Source organism: Eurypyga helias, unplaced genomic scaffold (assembly GCF_000690775.1).
Source record: "Eurypyga helias isolate BGI_N326 unplaced genomic scaffold, ASM69077v1 scaffold1171, whole genome shotgun sequence".
In the NCBI taxonomy this organism is placed as follows: Eukaryota; Metazoa; Chordata; class Aves; order Eurypygiformes; family Eurypygidae; genus Eurypyga; species Eurypyga helias.
Window position 1 is genome coordinate 32,779 of NW_010228701.1, and position 14,570 is coordinate 47,348.

Here is a 14,570-nt window from a genome sequence, read left to right on the forward strand (position 1 = left end):
GCTTTGTTTTACTCTTCCTGTAATAAACTTCTAGATAAATGTGGTACTTACCTGTCTGCACTGAAATCCTGCAAAAAAGCTAGTACTGAGAGGCAGCTACTGTGTTTAACTTTTTTGTTGGATTTCCTTAATTAAAAATATTTTAATTGTGAAATGCATGCACATTTGGGACCTGAAAATGCACTGACAGTACACTCTCAGTACATCCTAGCCCAGCTGGAATCTGTCTTCTAGCAAATCTGTCAAATATTTTACTTCTGTAAGCACCTCATTTCAATCTTCTTGAAAACATCTTTAGATACACTTTAGAAGTTCAAATAAAATTCTCTTGCTGTTGTGGTGGTGGTGTGTGGTGTGGTGTGGGGTTTTTTTTTGTATTTTGAAGCTGCATGCAAGTGTGCTATTTGTCCCATAGTACTTTTAATTTTTTTAAGCAAACATAAAAATGTCGTGATGATATTGAAATCAAAGTAAGGTGATTCTTGCATAATTAATGATATTCTTTGGTTTAGACTTAAATTTTGCATGACGGTGGATTAAGTGTTTTCATAACTTCTTGCAATCAAGGTTGTTTTCTGGTGTTACAGATTCAACAGATAATCAGAGTTTGGGCAACTTTTGTTTGCTGCTGGTTTTATATCATTCCCATCATCTTTCTATCCCATTAATGTTCAAGCCTGTCATTACTTCTCGCTCATTTCTTTTCTTGCTTTTTTTAAAAAAATTCCTTCTATCTGGGCACTGAAAAGCTAAACTAGTGTATCCATGCACTGGAGAAGCAGTGATGATTTAATCAGTCACTTATCCTGAGAAATTATAAGTTGTTGGAAAAGTGGGATGCTGAGAATTTTGTCATTACAGGTGACAAAGAGGACTCAAACTAGAACAACAGTGTAGACAAAAGCATGCCAAAGCTATGTGTTTGGCAATTTAAAAAGCAAAAACATTGCAAGGTTCTGCAGAAATTTTGCTTCACAGATAAACAGAAAACAAAAATAAAGGATAAACTAAATAAATTTTATTTATGGAATAATAGAACAAGCTAAATAATGAGTTGTTTTTGAAAAAACTGTCCTATGCACACTGGTCTGCCATGAGCATAAACAGAGAAGGAATTATTTACAGATGTACAGATTGGTTCTTATTTCAAGACTAATGAATTCCCTCTTATATGCATGAAAACTTTTCATTAATATATGTAACTATTCGCATACTGAAATATAGAAGGGTGGAAGCATTTTCTTTGTATGAGTACTTGTATTGAAAAGTCTGTAAATATGAAGAAAATTCTTCTGGATGTGAACCAGGGGTGTAAGTAGAATTGGTGACTTGGTAACTCATCACCAGCATTATAAATAACAACTCTATGGCTGCAGAAATACACTATTGTAAACAATAGTTCAAAATAATACAAAAAATTGTAACTGTAGGGTTGGTATCATTATGCTGTCTTGAGTTGTCACAATACATGTGGTTACTTAGAAAGGAAGAAAAAGCAAGGCTTGGAGGCACAAGATACATGCCATCCTGTTTCTGAGGAGCTCAATATCGTAACTATGTTTCTTAACTAATTGTGTTCTAAATAATTCTTATCTCTTTTTAATATAGATCTCCAGCACAATCCAATGGATCTCCTCCAAAATCTCTTAGACAACGTATTCAGAAATCTATGGATGAAAAAAAAATTAAGGTACTGTGTAGGAATTGCTATGTGACTATAGATGTACTCAAATGATGCTGAAATGAAAATACGTTAAAATTCTCAAATACTTGGCTCAAACTTATCACATAACTAAGGAAATGTAATTGTGATTAACTTGTGGTAATTGGCCCAACTCCAACAGTGTTATAATATGAATGGAAATGTCTAAAACTTCAGAAGGGAAAGGCTTTAAACTTAAAAATGCATCCTAACAAAGATCTCTTAGTGGAGATACACTGAGCTAATCTACGCCTCTTCATTTAACCATCTGTGTATTTCAGGACTCTAGAAATAAAACTGAGGCTATGTGAAAAAAGATAAAACTGAACACAGGCACATGGTTTGTTCTGGTAATATAGACATCCTGGAAGTGCAATAATTATTTTCATTGCATTTTTGGGAGGATGCTTTTTATTTGTAACATTTGGAGGACATTTCCATAACATTTCTTTATGAACAATAAAAGCAAGATGCTAATGCTTGCTATTTTGTTGTTGAAATGGAACATTACAAGAGTATGTTGGTGTTGTGAGTGACACTATTCAAAAGAATGATCTCAAACTTTCTGAAATTTGAAGTCTTCCACTGTACTGCATTTGACATAGTGTTTTTCCCTCAAAATGGTCAAACCTGAATGGTGGGACAATGGAAAGAGATGAAGTTTGTATCTTCCACAGCATTTTATCAGAGAGGTAAAAAAGAGAGTAGTGACTTAATATTTTTTACAAACTTAGTCCTGACAACAGGTAAAAACACAAATATAATTAGTATTTAAGGAAAAAAACACAGATGTTTTAAGCCATCATACTTTTTTCTAGAACAACACAATGGAAAATATCTTTCTGCCACTGGACATGGAATTTTAACACATTAAGTATTTGGAAAGTAGGAAGTCAGTAAAAGAAAGTAAAATGAAAATCACTATCAATATTTCAGTATTTCCAGCATGTATTTTAAATACACTCCAACTTCATTGAATGCCTTTTTTTTTTTTTTTTTGGAATGGGGCTGGAGTGGATGATGGGCACTTTGGGTACATGCACTGATTATGGTGAAATTTAGCTTAAAACTCATAGACAAATTATGAAAGATTGAACCAGACAAAGAATCTTATTCTGTTAATTTTACAATAAAGAGCATATTTCAATTGCAGCTTTACTTTTCAAATAGTAAAAATATTATATGCTGTTTGCATAATACATTGAAATAGTTTTATTATCTAAATGGAGGTTTTTGTAATTGGAGTCATGAACAGCTGTGTTCACTATTGAAGTACAAAAATTATTATCTGAAAGTAATTACCTGTCACATTTGAGACCTTTTCTGGAAATTTTCAATTTTTTTGACACAAACTATCAAAAAATATGGATCTCAAGGCTGATTCATATGAGGAAACTATTTTTACTTTTTCTTGGAAATACTTTTTTGCTAATCAGAAACACTAGATTAGTGGCCATGATTTCTGTGCAAATAGTAGTTCTTTCAAGGTCTCTGAATAATTGAATGAGTTCTACTTCAGGAGCAGGAATTGCATGCGAAGGTTCATCATGACAGTGCCTGACTCTCACAAGGGTTCTGTGACTCTGATGAACCTTGTTACCCCAAGAATCTGACTCTTTCTGTAGGACTGTTGTCCTGTCTTGCTTCACCCTGATTGATGAAACAGAATGTACCTCTAGCAAAATAGAATGAAACATCTAATATTTTTAGCCCATAGGGCCGTTTTCCTCTTTTCTGTCTATGCCTTCTTTGTGGATGTATACATCTACAAAGAGAAGTTCAGCTATCAGAAGAGTTCACAGATCTACATCAAACATCTTATGTTACTTTATACCATACTGTGAATACTCAGCTGTTGATATTGAGCTGGTATGTCTATCTTTTCTGGTATATTTAACATTGAGGATGGAATCCTACCTGTTATTTTTTTCATAGCTCTGGAATATATTCTTCTCTATCCATATGTCCACTCAACTATAATGTATTAAGGGTTTATTTTGCTTATGTGCTGCTGTGTATTTTTCTTGGAATTGATAGTTGCATCTTTGGCCTATTTTTCTTCACTGAGATTGCTGTACAAAAAGCTGTCCAAGTGATTAGATGATAGATGCCGTTCTTTGGTTTGCACCTTAATTTGTTCTTTTTAGTAGTAAGTTGTCCCTTTAAGTAGCAGTAGTTCCTGTAGTAGATATAAGATACTTGTTTTTACCTATCCTAACCTGTTGATTATTTCTGCTTTGTTGCTTTGAGATACTTGTACTTGTTTACATTCAACATGCAATACCAATATTCATTGTTAACTTATTAATTTTCAGACCAGCTCTTTCATAGAATCGTTTAGGTTGGAAGGAACCTTAAAGTTCATCCAGTTCCACCCCCCCTGCCATGGGCAGGGACACCTTCCACTAGACCAGGTTGCTCAAAGCCTCATCCAGCCTGGCCTTGAACACTTCCAGGGATGGGGCATCCACAGCTTCTCTGGGCAACCTGTGCCAGTGCCTCACCACCCTCTGTGTGAAGAACACTTTCCTGATGCCCAATCTAAAACTCCTCACTTTCAATTTAAACCCTTTTCCCCTTGTCCTGTCACTACAGGCCCTGTAAAAAGTTCTCCTTATCTTCCTTGTAGGCCCCATTCAGGTACTTTCAGCTGTCTATTTTATGCTGTTTCTTATGGCCGAAGAGATTTCCTATAGGTATCTGCAGACTCATTATCATCCTTTAAAACCTTTTTCCAGTACCTTTAGATCAACCTCTCCCTAAAACTGTGCAGAATGCTGTGTTGAGATGGATGCACACTGCAATGACTGATTTCAGTTCCTTTGTCTATGATCGCATATGTTTCTATATCCCATCATGATGTAGCTATTGAATAAAGAAACTTAAGAATATCTAGGAAGTGAAAGAAGTACTTTGTCAAATTAAAAGAAAAAAAAGCAGGGGGGTGGGGTGTGGGAGGGTGGAGTGGGGAAGGGAACATGATGCTTTCCTCTTCCTTAAGAGGAACTGATCTCAACTTCTTCAAAATTACGTGGGTGAGTGCAGAATGATAAGATTTAGACCTATGTGTTTAGTATCTAAAAATATGGAGAGTAGATAAAGTAAACAAGTAGCTACAAACTCAAATTTCTGTTTAAAAATAAAGTAAATCTGTGGGTACTCCCATTGTGCCAAAACAAATTCCTGGCAACAGTGACAGACAGAAATATTTTTGTCTTTCAATCCTCATTAAATACTGGAAGACAAGCAGAAGTATCACCTAACTATAATGGCATTTGTTGGGAGGAAAAGCTGTTGCTTTTCCTTGTGGAGAAAGAACTCTGGGGAACTAGCGTGTTGCATTTTTTCATTGTCTCCAGCAGAAGCAGGTAAGAGTAATAATAAGAAACTCAGTCTTCTTTTAAGAGAACTTTGAGTTGCAAGTTTGTTATCTGTTGTTAAAGTGAAGTGTCTTCTAGTGAATGGTATTTTGTGGAAGGAGTCTTTAACTCAGAAAGGTCTGTAGAACATCTACTGAGTTATGTTTCTTGTCAGTTGTCCTTATCACTCCTTTCAGCTTTATAAAAATATGTAGAAAGTTTAATTGAAAGGTATTTTATCCAAAAAGGGTTCATCCACCCTTCTGACTGCTTTTTTGAATCATACTTTATCTGAGATGGGTAGATAACCTATTGTTTGACTATTTTGTTGATTTCAGTGGGGTTGTGTAAGTCCTGCTGACTGGAGAGAGAGATGAATGGACTGTTAGAATCACCTGCTTTGTTTAGGTTAAACAGCAGATTAGGACAACAAAATTATTGCATAATAAGACTCTTATCTTTCTTCTGCACCAGAAAAGATTAACCAGACTTTCAAGTTGTAAGTAAAATATCTTTCCTGATCTAATAGGATGGGGTGAAACTGAGAACTTTATGAGTTAAGAAGGAAGGAACAAAAGCTATTAGACTGTGAGCATGCAATATAGAGTAACAGATCTTTTTTGTAAACTTATTGTTTTGGCCTTTTGATAAATTGTTTAAGAAATCCTGCTGCATTGTTAACACATTTGCCCTGAAACAGCTGCAAGGAATTTCAGTAGTTTGGCATTTTTTTTCTTTATGGTAAATGGAGACAATCTTTCCTATATGAGGCACTGTTTCCCTCAAATTGGGAACACAACTGTAGTTTTAGTTTTAAAAAGAATTTGTGGCTTAAGAACTCTAGCAAATCTTGGCATGCTTGAAGTTCATTGTAATTTTACTGTGTATAGAAATCCTTCCAAGGAAAAAGCTCCACAAAGTAAAAAATCCTAGTCTGCTTTTCTCATGTGACTTGTTCATGCCTATATAAAATGACTTAAAATCTAGCTTTGTGCACTGCTGTTGTTTTTCATCGCTTAGTTCTCTAAATACTGTTACTTGAGAGAATTGTTTTGCCTATTTGTGATTCCAGTACAAATAAACTGAGACTTGGAAAATTGTCAACAGGAAGTTATCAACAGTTTTCTGTATGTCCACCATAATTGTGAGCAGAAAATTCTTAGTAATAGAGAAAACAATCTTCCTCAGGTAGTAGTCTCATCCATTGTAGCAAGAAATATTTCTTATTAAGTTGAATATAATTATGGAGAACACTAAGCTGGTTAGTAGTTCCAATGTGTATGGAGCATGCTAAAAATTAGTATCTGGAGAAGAGAGGGAGATGGGAGAAAAAGATTATATTCAGCACAATATCTGAAAGACTTTGTCATTAGTGTCAGTTGATAAACCACATTTGTGTCAAAAATACCATTTTTGTTTCTACAGGACCCTTAAACTACTTTTCTCAGATCTGTAGCTGTGAGTTTTGAGTACTTTTGAAATCCAGTAATGAGGTGATTTGAGGCTGAATGTTCTCAAGACAGTAGTAGGTTAATTTGGGATAGAAAAAGGCTGGTACAATGTCATGCTAAAACAATCTGATCGTTTGAGTACAATAAAAGCTTGCTATTACCTGAGCTATTTAGGACATTTTCACATTTGAATAACATGATGCCTTGGTTTGGCAATGATACTTATAATTTATTGTTTCGTTACTCTTTCCTTTGCACTCCCTTCCCTTTCTCAACTTTCTCTTTCAACTTACCTTTAATATTTTTTTTCCTAAAAGGACAAGGGTAAGGGAGGAGAAAAGACTTTTTCTCTTTTTATCTCTTTTCCTCTTCCAAATAGTACTATAATTGCTTGGCTAGAAAATAAAAACATGTGTTTGTTGTTACTGATATAGGTTTTCAAATTCTATTATGCCATTCCAGTGCATAAAAATCAAATCTCAACATTCTTACTGACTAAATATTGGCAGTACTGTCTGTATGCAGATGCTCGAAGGAGGTCTGGAATAGATTATCAACTAAATTTTAGAAATAAATAGAGCATGCACCATTGATATTTCATATAAACTGAATGTTTTATATGGGCATGTTGAACAACGGAAACTTCTCTAGCTATAGAAGTCAAGGTGGGAAAACGTCTTCCTTTATCTAGTCATTAGGACTACTAATTCACCTGTATGTGCTGAAACACTGTCTTAAACACTATCATACTTTCTTTCAGCTGAAAAGTGGTAACAGCAAACTCCTTTTTCTGAAATGCGGCAGAAGTTTTTTCTTGGAATAGGGATAACAGCAACATCCCACTTGCTTTTGAAGAGGAGAGGGTATAGTAAATCTGAGTTCATTGCATGCCATTTGTGTGCAATACTTGATTAGCAAATTGAGCCACCAACATCTTTTTGCTCTCCCAGGGCTGTGATTGTTAGGATGGTACCCTCAGAGCAGTGGATTTCAGGAAATTTCATGTAAAATAAGTCTAATTTCTAAGAGCTATTTCAAGCTGTTGGCAGGCTTCATTATGTGTGCTTCAATCAAGTTTTAAGTTGCTTTTTTTCCTTTAAAAACATTTCAGTGAAGCTCTACTTTTAAATTCAGCACCAGACTTGTGCTCTTTTGTTCTGCCTGCAGGTTATTAAAATTTACCTATCGCTACCTCACCAAATGTAATACATTTGTTTTTACTAGTGAATACATGCCTAGACTTGCTGGGAAGTTTGACTGCTTCAACAAATTCAGTCTTGCACTCTTGATTATATATACCCTCTCGATTAGTACTAACATCAGCTGAAACAGTCATATTTGGTAGAGCTTGGTATACTGTCTACAAATAACCAAATGATCTGTGATGCAATACAGAGTGAAATTTTGAGGCATATTTTAAGCTTCAGTGAAGTTGAATGACAGATGGATTTGTACTGCATGTTTTTTGGTATTTGAGCCTGACTTTTATCCTTTGAATCCACATATTCTAATCCCAAAAACTGAATTGCTGTAAGTGTTGGATGGGGGTGGTAAAAAAAAAAAAACAAACCAAAAACAACACCCTGATGTCCCCAAAAAATAACTGTATTGTTGGTTACAGAATGGTAGCTATCAGGCTTTCTTGCTTACATGTGATGTTCTTCATGCTGTGTTTATTGTATCTCCATCAACTCAGCACAATTTGTAGCTTGACTCTTGCAATATGTGATAAAACTCTGTGCAAGTTGTTCTTGCATAACTTTGGATGTGTGTCATGACTAATAATTAAGAATTGAGTTAACTTTAAATGTTTAAGGTAAGGTGTTTAATGAACATAGCGAATACAGGAAAATATTTTTTCATTAATATAAAAATATTTCAGTAACCTTTAGCTTAAAGAAAATATAAACACCTTATATTCTAAATATTTTAATTGTACAATAGGATGTCGATTAAGTTTTAAACTAGATTAGAGTTGCTTTTTTAATTATTTCAAATTCTTAAGCTTATTTTGGGTATAGTTTCTCTATCCTTTATAACACTTTTGAAACTAGTGTAAAGTTGATGACATGCACTTAATGAGCTAAACTGTATATTTTTACATTTATAGTCATATTTTACAGTAAATGTTTTAACTACAGAGTAGATTAATGCTTTTAAAAGATTAGAGTTGTTGAGAGTCGGGTGGCTAGTTCTCCCTGTTAATAGCCTGAGAAAGAAGGGCAGACTTACCTGACAGAGAAATCGCAGTTTGGGAGTGATGGATGACTGGGAAAACTTGGTCTTTTTAACACTTGAAGGGAATTCTGAGGTTTAAGTAAAACTACGTATGTACAGACATATTAAGTCAGAAGGAAAAATCATTTCTTTAAATGGGGTATTTTTTATAAAAAGACTATGGGTGTGTTCACCTGCCCAACTGCAGTTGTTATGAAGAGATAGTTAAGTTTCATCCCGATGATAAAAAGCTAGACTGTTAACTTATGTGAATGAAAACAGTGTCTGTTGAAAGTGGCATAAATTGACTGAATTTTGTGTGTGATGGCCTGTAACAGGAGATTTCTAGGAATGTGTTCTTTCTGTTTAAATCAGATTTTGAGTTGGAAGAAAAATACACTTCAGATTTGACACATACCTGTAAGATTCAAGCATACTTGTGTTAAGAAGAAAAGTAGACTTGCATAATACAAAGTCTTTAATCAGAAAAAATGGCTGGAGACCTCTTATTCAACAAATCCTTCCTGTTATCTACAGCAACTTTTATTTTGTGACTGTTCCTTGCTTTTTCATTTTCCTGATATTTGTACTGTAGCACCTGTTCAGCTCAAATTTACCTGAATTCACCTGTGCTGTTGTAATAGAATTATCAGCTAAAAAACATTCTGTATTGTAATTATCTACTGTGTGCTTTACCTTTCAACACCCTCTGTATAATCCAATAGACCTCCAAATGGAAGTGAGGGCAGAATTTGTCTTGCAGAGTCTATAGCATTTGTGATAAATTGGTAGAAATGTAGAAAGCTTCACCCTGAAATTGTAAGCTGATGTGAGGCTGTAAACTGAGGAAGTTTGACCTGTAACCATTGATTCCATTAAATACAGATATACTGAAAAAAATTATTTAATATGTTGTAGTTAAACCAAATATTTTGATTTATTTTTGCTATGAGACTAAGTTCCCCGCTTCCAAGACCAAGAAGTGGAGATGAACATGCAGAACCAGATATAATAGTGTTCTTCAATACTGTAGATTTCTGGTAGCTTCTGCTATATGGGTGTTTTGACAAATGTGGATCTAGACGTTGACGTTCAACAAGGAAATGTTTTCATGTTGTGAGTAAATGGGAAATCTGAAATTTTCCAAAGAAAGATCAGAAATAATACTTTATATTACAGTTTTAGCTATAAGTATATTGAACCTTAGTTTATATAATCTGTCATTCCTTTTTGGTGTTGCTATTATGCTTTTCTCTATATATTTGTGAAGTGGTGAGGCTCATCCTATGTGGCATCCATGAACTGACATCTCAGAGATGATGTAGAAGTATGGTAACTGACTATAGTAGCTCTGACAGCTGCTCAAAATGGTAGAGTCTACAGTCTTTCAAAAGAGAGGGCTAACTTCAGCAGAAAAATCTGAGACTGACGCTTTAAAAGTTAATGTGTAACTTTCTGAAAGATATGAAAAAAGATTTCTACATTATTTTAGAACTTTATTAGAATAATTTATTAGTATTATTGAAAGCCTTTATACCTTGCAAATGAACACTTCATAAATATTTTTTATGTGAGCATTCTCATTTTTCTGGGATTTCATGTGATCTAAAAGCTTTCAAGACAGAAGAATGGGGAAACATTATTTTGCTAGTCTTGCGGGTGTTTTCTTTTACTTCTGTCAATAATTAAAGCTAATACCAAATGGCCATTTGCAGGTGAAGCAATCTACAATCAAATCTCAGTTTGCATGTACATATAAAAATGATCTGAGTGAAATACAGAGTCACCATTTCCTCAGCAGTAACGAAATTCCAACGTGCGTACATCCTGCACCAAAGCAACATTTAAAACCTGGATGTCTCACAGGTAAGCTGTAGTAGGATTGAATAGGTAAATGTGACAGCTGATATTTCAAATCTAATCAAACAAAGCTTGTGTAAAACTAATGTATAAATGTGTTTTACTTTATGTGCTATGGTCAGTTAAATATCTTTGCATTAAGATTGTAACGCCAACATTCTGAAAATATAAATCTCTTTGAAAAAGATTTATTGATTCTTCTTGATGTAAAAAAATTAATACATTTTACATACATTACATAATGTTTTCTTATTTTCTGAAAGTAAGCAGAAGGAAATTTGTATTTTTGCCATTCAAAAAAGGGAAAAGTTTGGTTTACTCCACTATAACACATTATAACACTATAATTTCTAGGCCCTTTAAGCTAAGAATCTTTTCCAGTATCCAAAGGTATAAATCCACATCCCTAAATTAGTTGCTATTACATGTTTTTGAGCAATGCCATTTTTAATTGTCAATACACTTTGGAACACATAGGAAATGTAACCAAAATGACCAGCATAGTTTTGTTTTATTGATAAAGCACTAGTTTTGATTAAAAAAAAAAAAAAAAAAAATCACATGACAGTCCTCTGATAGAAAAAGGATGAGTAATCCCAGGTAACTTTTTATTTCTTCACATATATTTTTTTGATATTCTTACATGACAGAAGGTATGAATTCATGTCTTGATGTACCAGTGCTTGGAACTATTTCTGAAAATGTTCACCAGACAAGAAGTTATACAGAAACGGGGAAGCTGAGTTGCCAGCCAAGAAACAAGAACTCCAAGAATGAACAGATGGATTTGAATAATGACAAAGTAATCTGTGATAAGGAAAGTGAACCATCTTTGCAAAAAACTGCTAAAAGACCTAAGACTTCAAATAACTCTCCAAAGGAATTGGACCGCAAAAACGATGGAAAAAGGAAACGCAGCAAAACTGAAAGCAAGAAAAAATTGATTGCTGGTCAAGCAAAATTAACTACCTTTTTTCGACTATGAGATTTTGTTTTCATATACATGGGACGCTTACTGGTTCAGAAGCTGTGAAGTTCTGTGAGAAAATGGTAAAATCCATTAATTGCTTCCTTTCATACTCAAATAAGTGGAAGTAGCTTGTGTGTAATAGTACACAAATGCAAGTCTGGATTATGCAGAGGTCTTTTATTTTTTGATAACAATACATCATTAGTAACTACAGCTATGTCCTTTCTAGTAATGAGTTATGTTTCCCTCTACAATGCAATGCGAAAGTATTTTTGGATGCATATGTATAGCCACACCAAAACACAGTAACTTCAAATTACATTGAATTCATAATAAAATCTTTAATCTCCAAACAAGGTGGTGTAGATCGTTAGTTTTCAGACTTGCCAACAAGGTCGATAGACTCTTCCCAGCATACACCTGAGCACTACAGGGGAAAAAAAAAAAAAACCAAAACCTGAAAGTTTAAATCATCAAAGAACTAGAATTCTTTTTGGCCACTGGAAATATTAATTTAACAAATACCTCTTCCCCTGTGCACCAAATCACAATAGAGGTAAACTGGAAATGCAAGATTTCATCAGCCATAGGAAATCCCAAACATGAAATAGTTTCTAAATGTACCTTTATCAAAATGCTATATAGGTATTGCATTATACTTTACCAGAAGGAAATAATTTTTGGTTACAAATTAAAATATACTTACTGTCAAAATCCCTTCTTCCTATAGGGAATTTAGCAGAATTTTCTTCATCTGCAGTTTCTCTTTCCTGTATTGTTTCAATATTTTGAATTTCAGCATCAGCTGGAAAAACCATGGCTCCCTTCAGTGAAAGATGAGGTAGCTGGTTTCTACCTAAGTTGATTGGCATAACAGGATTCAATAAATCATGTCTGGAACCTGTGTCCTGTTTTAAGGGAAAACAAAAGTAGCAGTTGATCTTTAAATAGTCACTTGTGTTCACTCTTTATACTTAGCAGTGCAAGTATTTTGTCTTTCAAGGTGATATTTTAAATGTAATGACCTGCATGGCATGTTTGTCTGAAATGGCTTTATGGTAAAGAAGATGATACAATGAATCTTATATTTGGTGAAGTTAAAAACTTGCTGCTGCATATAGGGACATGCTGAATGAAACATACAGGCTTTTTTCCTGACAAGTTTTGGCTACATGTGTTTCTGCAAAATCAGATTTCTTTTATTCAACTGTTCAAGTTCATATTTAAAATCTTGGAATTAGATACTTACAGTTAAAAATTTATTCTTTACTGTAGTATGCTGATATTTTTGTATATTCTCCAGGTTATTACTTTAAATTACTGTACTTGTTTACTAAAGGGCTATAAAGAATTTCTATTTTACAACTAAGCAAAAATGTAAAACTGAAAACTCACCGAAAACTTCATGTTTCTGTCACCCTCTTTGTCCAAAACACTGCTGTCCTCAGTCGTATAATGCTTCATCAAAGGTATAGCTCCTCTGTTCACAATTCTATCTCCATTTTGAAAAGTTCTTCCTAGCTTTAATGTGGTTAGCAACATACCTTCATCTTCTACGTTTTGCAGAGATTTTGAAACTGAGAGTAGAAAACCTTGAGAAAAGAGAGAGAGAATTAACACGTATGATGAGATATACATTCTTAGTTACTTAACGCTTGCATAGAAGTTAAGCAGATTTCCAATTTTAAGAAAGCTTTTCCAGTTGTAAATTAATATGTTCTCCATCTGTGCCCACTTTATATATTTTACAGATTGAATGGGAACTACTTCAATGGCTGATGAGTTCACTCTTAAAATGACTCATATTAAGGAGTAACCTTTTCTATAATCCTTTTAATCCCATGTGTTTAGAACTACTTAAACATTTCTGTAGCATGGATAATTTGTTTCTTTGTCTGTTTTTTAGAACAGCACAGATTAGTTCGTTTTGATGGAGCAGTGTAACAAGGTTCCCTGTCCATTTGTATTGTTTATAAAGCCTTACTTCCATTTAAGGCAATTTAAGCTGCTTAAGTAAGCAGGACTCTTGTAAAGGTGTGATCTAGCATAGTTTTTGGTCAAAACCGATTCACTAAAGAGTTGAAAAGCTTGACATTTAACAATAGTTTAGACTGCTACTGTATTAGAGTTGAAATAATTAATGTTCTGATGTCCATTATGACAGGCTACATTATTCAGAGCTTATGCCTAGAAATCTTTATTGATACCTAAGTAAATAGTATTTGTCTATATTTTCTTTCTGAAAATGGACCTTTCCCAGATACAAATTTAATGTAGTCAGATATGCTGGCTGAGAATGTAGAAAGAAAACTAAACTTCAGTTTTTCATTTAAAAAGTCTTTGAAGTCTACCTATTAACCTGCGGAAGGAAATGTAGGAGTTTCTGCATATTGGTTTTTTTTAACATCTGGAAAGCAAATGGTGCCATCTCAAATTTAGCTAATCTCTTAATGTCAGTGATACAAGCCACCTACTCAGTGACTGTGTACCTCCTAACTGGTTCCCATCTCTTAAATTCATGTTTGTTTCAACCTTTAGGTTAGTGCAGGGAACCAAACATCCTGCTAGTCAAGGGAAACCACTAGGAGATTGACCGAGAAGCTGACTAAGCAGGAGGAGTGCTGGTTGGTTCCCCTTTTTCCTCCATCACTCTCCGTTTTGCTTTTCCTGCTTTTTCTTTGTACTGCCGTTTTGCGTTTCCTGCTTTTTCTTTGTACGGTCATACACTAGGAACAAAATGTAAATTACTGTTAGCAAAAGTGATTTCTAACAATGGTTCTTTTTTTTTGGTACTGATTTCCTGATGGTCTTCACTAATACATACCGCTGATGTGGTATGAAGGAGGAAATCAGATTGCTATTTTGTAGTCTAGACGAGTCTATAACACATCAGTGATAGTCGCAGATAGTAAGTATACATTTTGTCTTCATACTTGTTATGAGAAGTACAAGGAGGAAATACTAGTGCTGCTGAGAGGTGTTGCATAGTCTTAGGGAAGTACAAACAGAAT

The 14,570-nt window shown here is 34.2% G+C and overlaps 2 protein-coding genes across 2 annotated transcripts in view; one reads left to right on the forward strand and one right to left on the reverse strand.

The window, feature by feature from the left end:
* Positions 1-11,574, forward strand: part of PARPBP (PARP1 binding protein) — a 43,098-nt gene extending 31,524 nt beyond the window's left edge. The window contains exons 8-10 of the mRNA XM_010159950.1: positions 1,609-1,690; positions 10,445-10,595; positions 11,240-11,574. Of these exons, the coding sequence (XP_010158252.1) occupies positions 1,609-1,690; positions 10,445-10,595; positions 11,240-11,574 (568 nt within the window). The remainder of the gene's footprint in view (positions 1-1,608; positions 1,691-10,444; positions 10,596-11,239) is intronic.
* A 362-nt stretch (positions 11,575-11,936) lies between these two features.
* On the reverse strand, positions 11,937-13,197 carry PMCH (pro-melanin-concentrating hormone). The gene is made up of 3 exons (XM_010159963.1): positions 12,955-13,197; positions 12,266-12,467; positions 11,937-11,986 (listed from the first exon to the last, which is right to left on the reverse strand). Exons 1-3 carry the CDS (start codon positions 13,195-13,197, stop codon positions 11,937-11,939), a joined length of 495 nt encoding a protein of 164 aa, XP_010158265.1.
* Between the last annotated feature and the right edge of the window lie 1,373 nt (positions 13,198-14,570).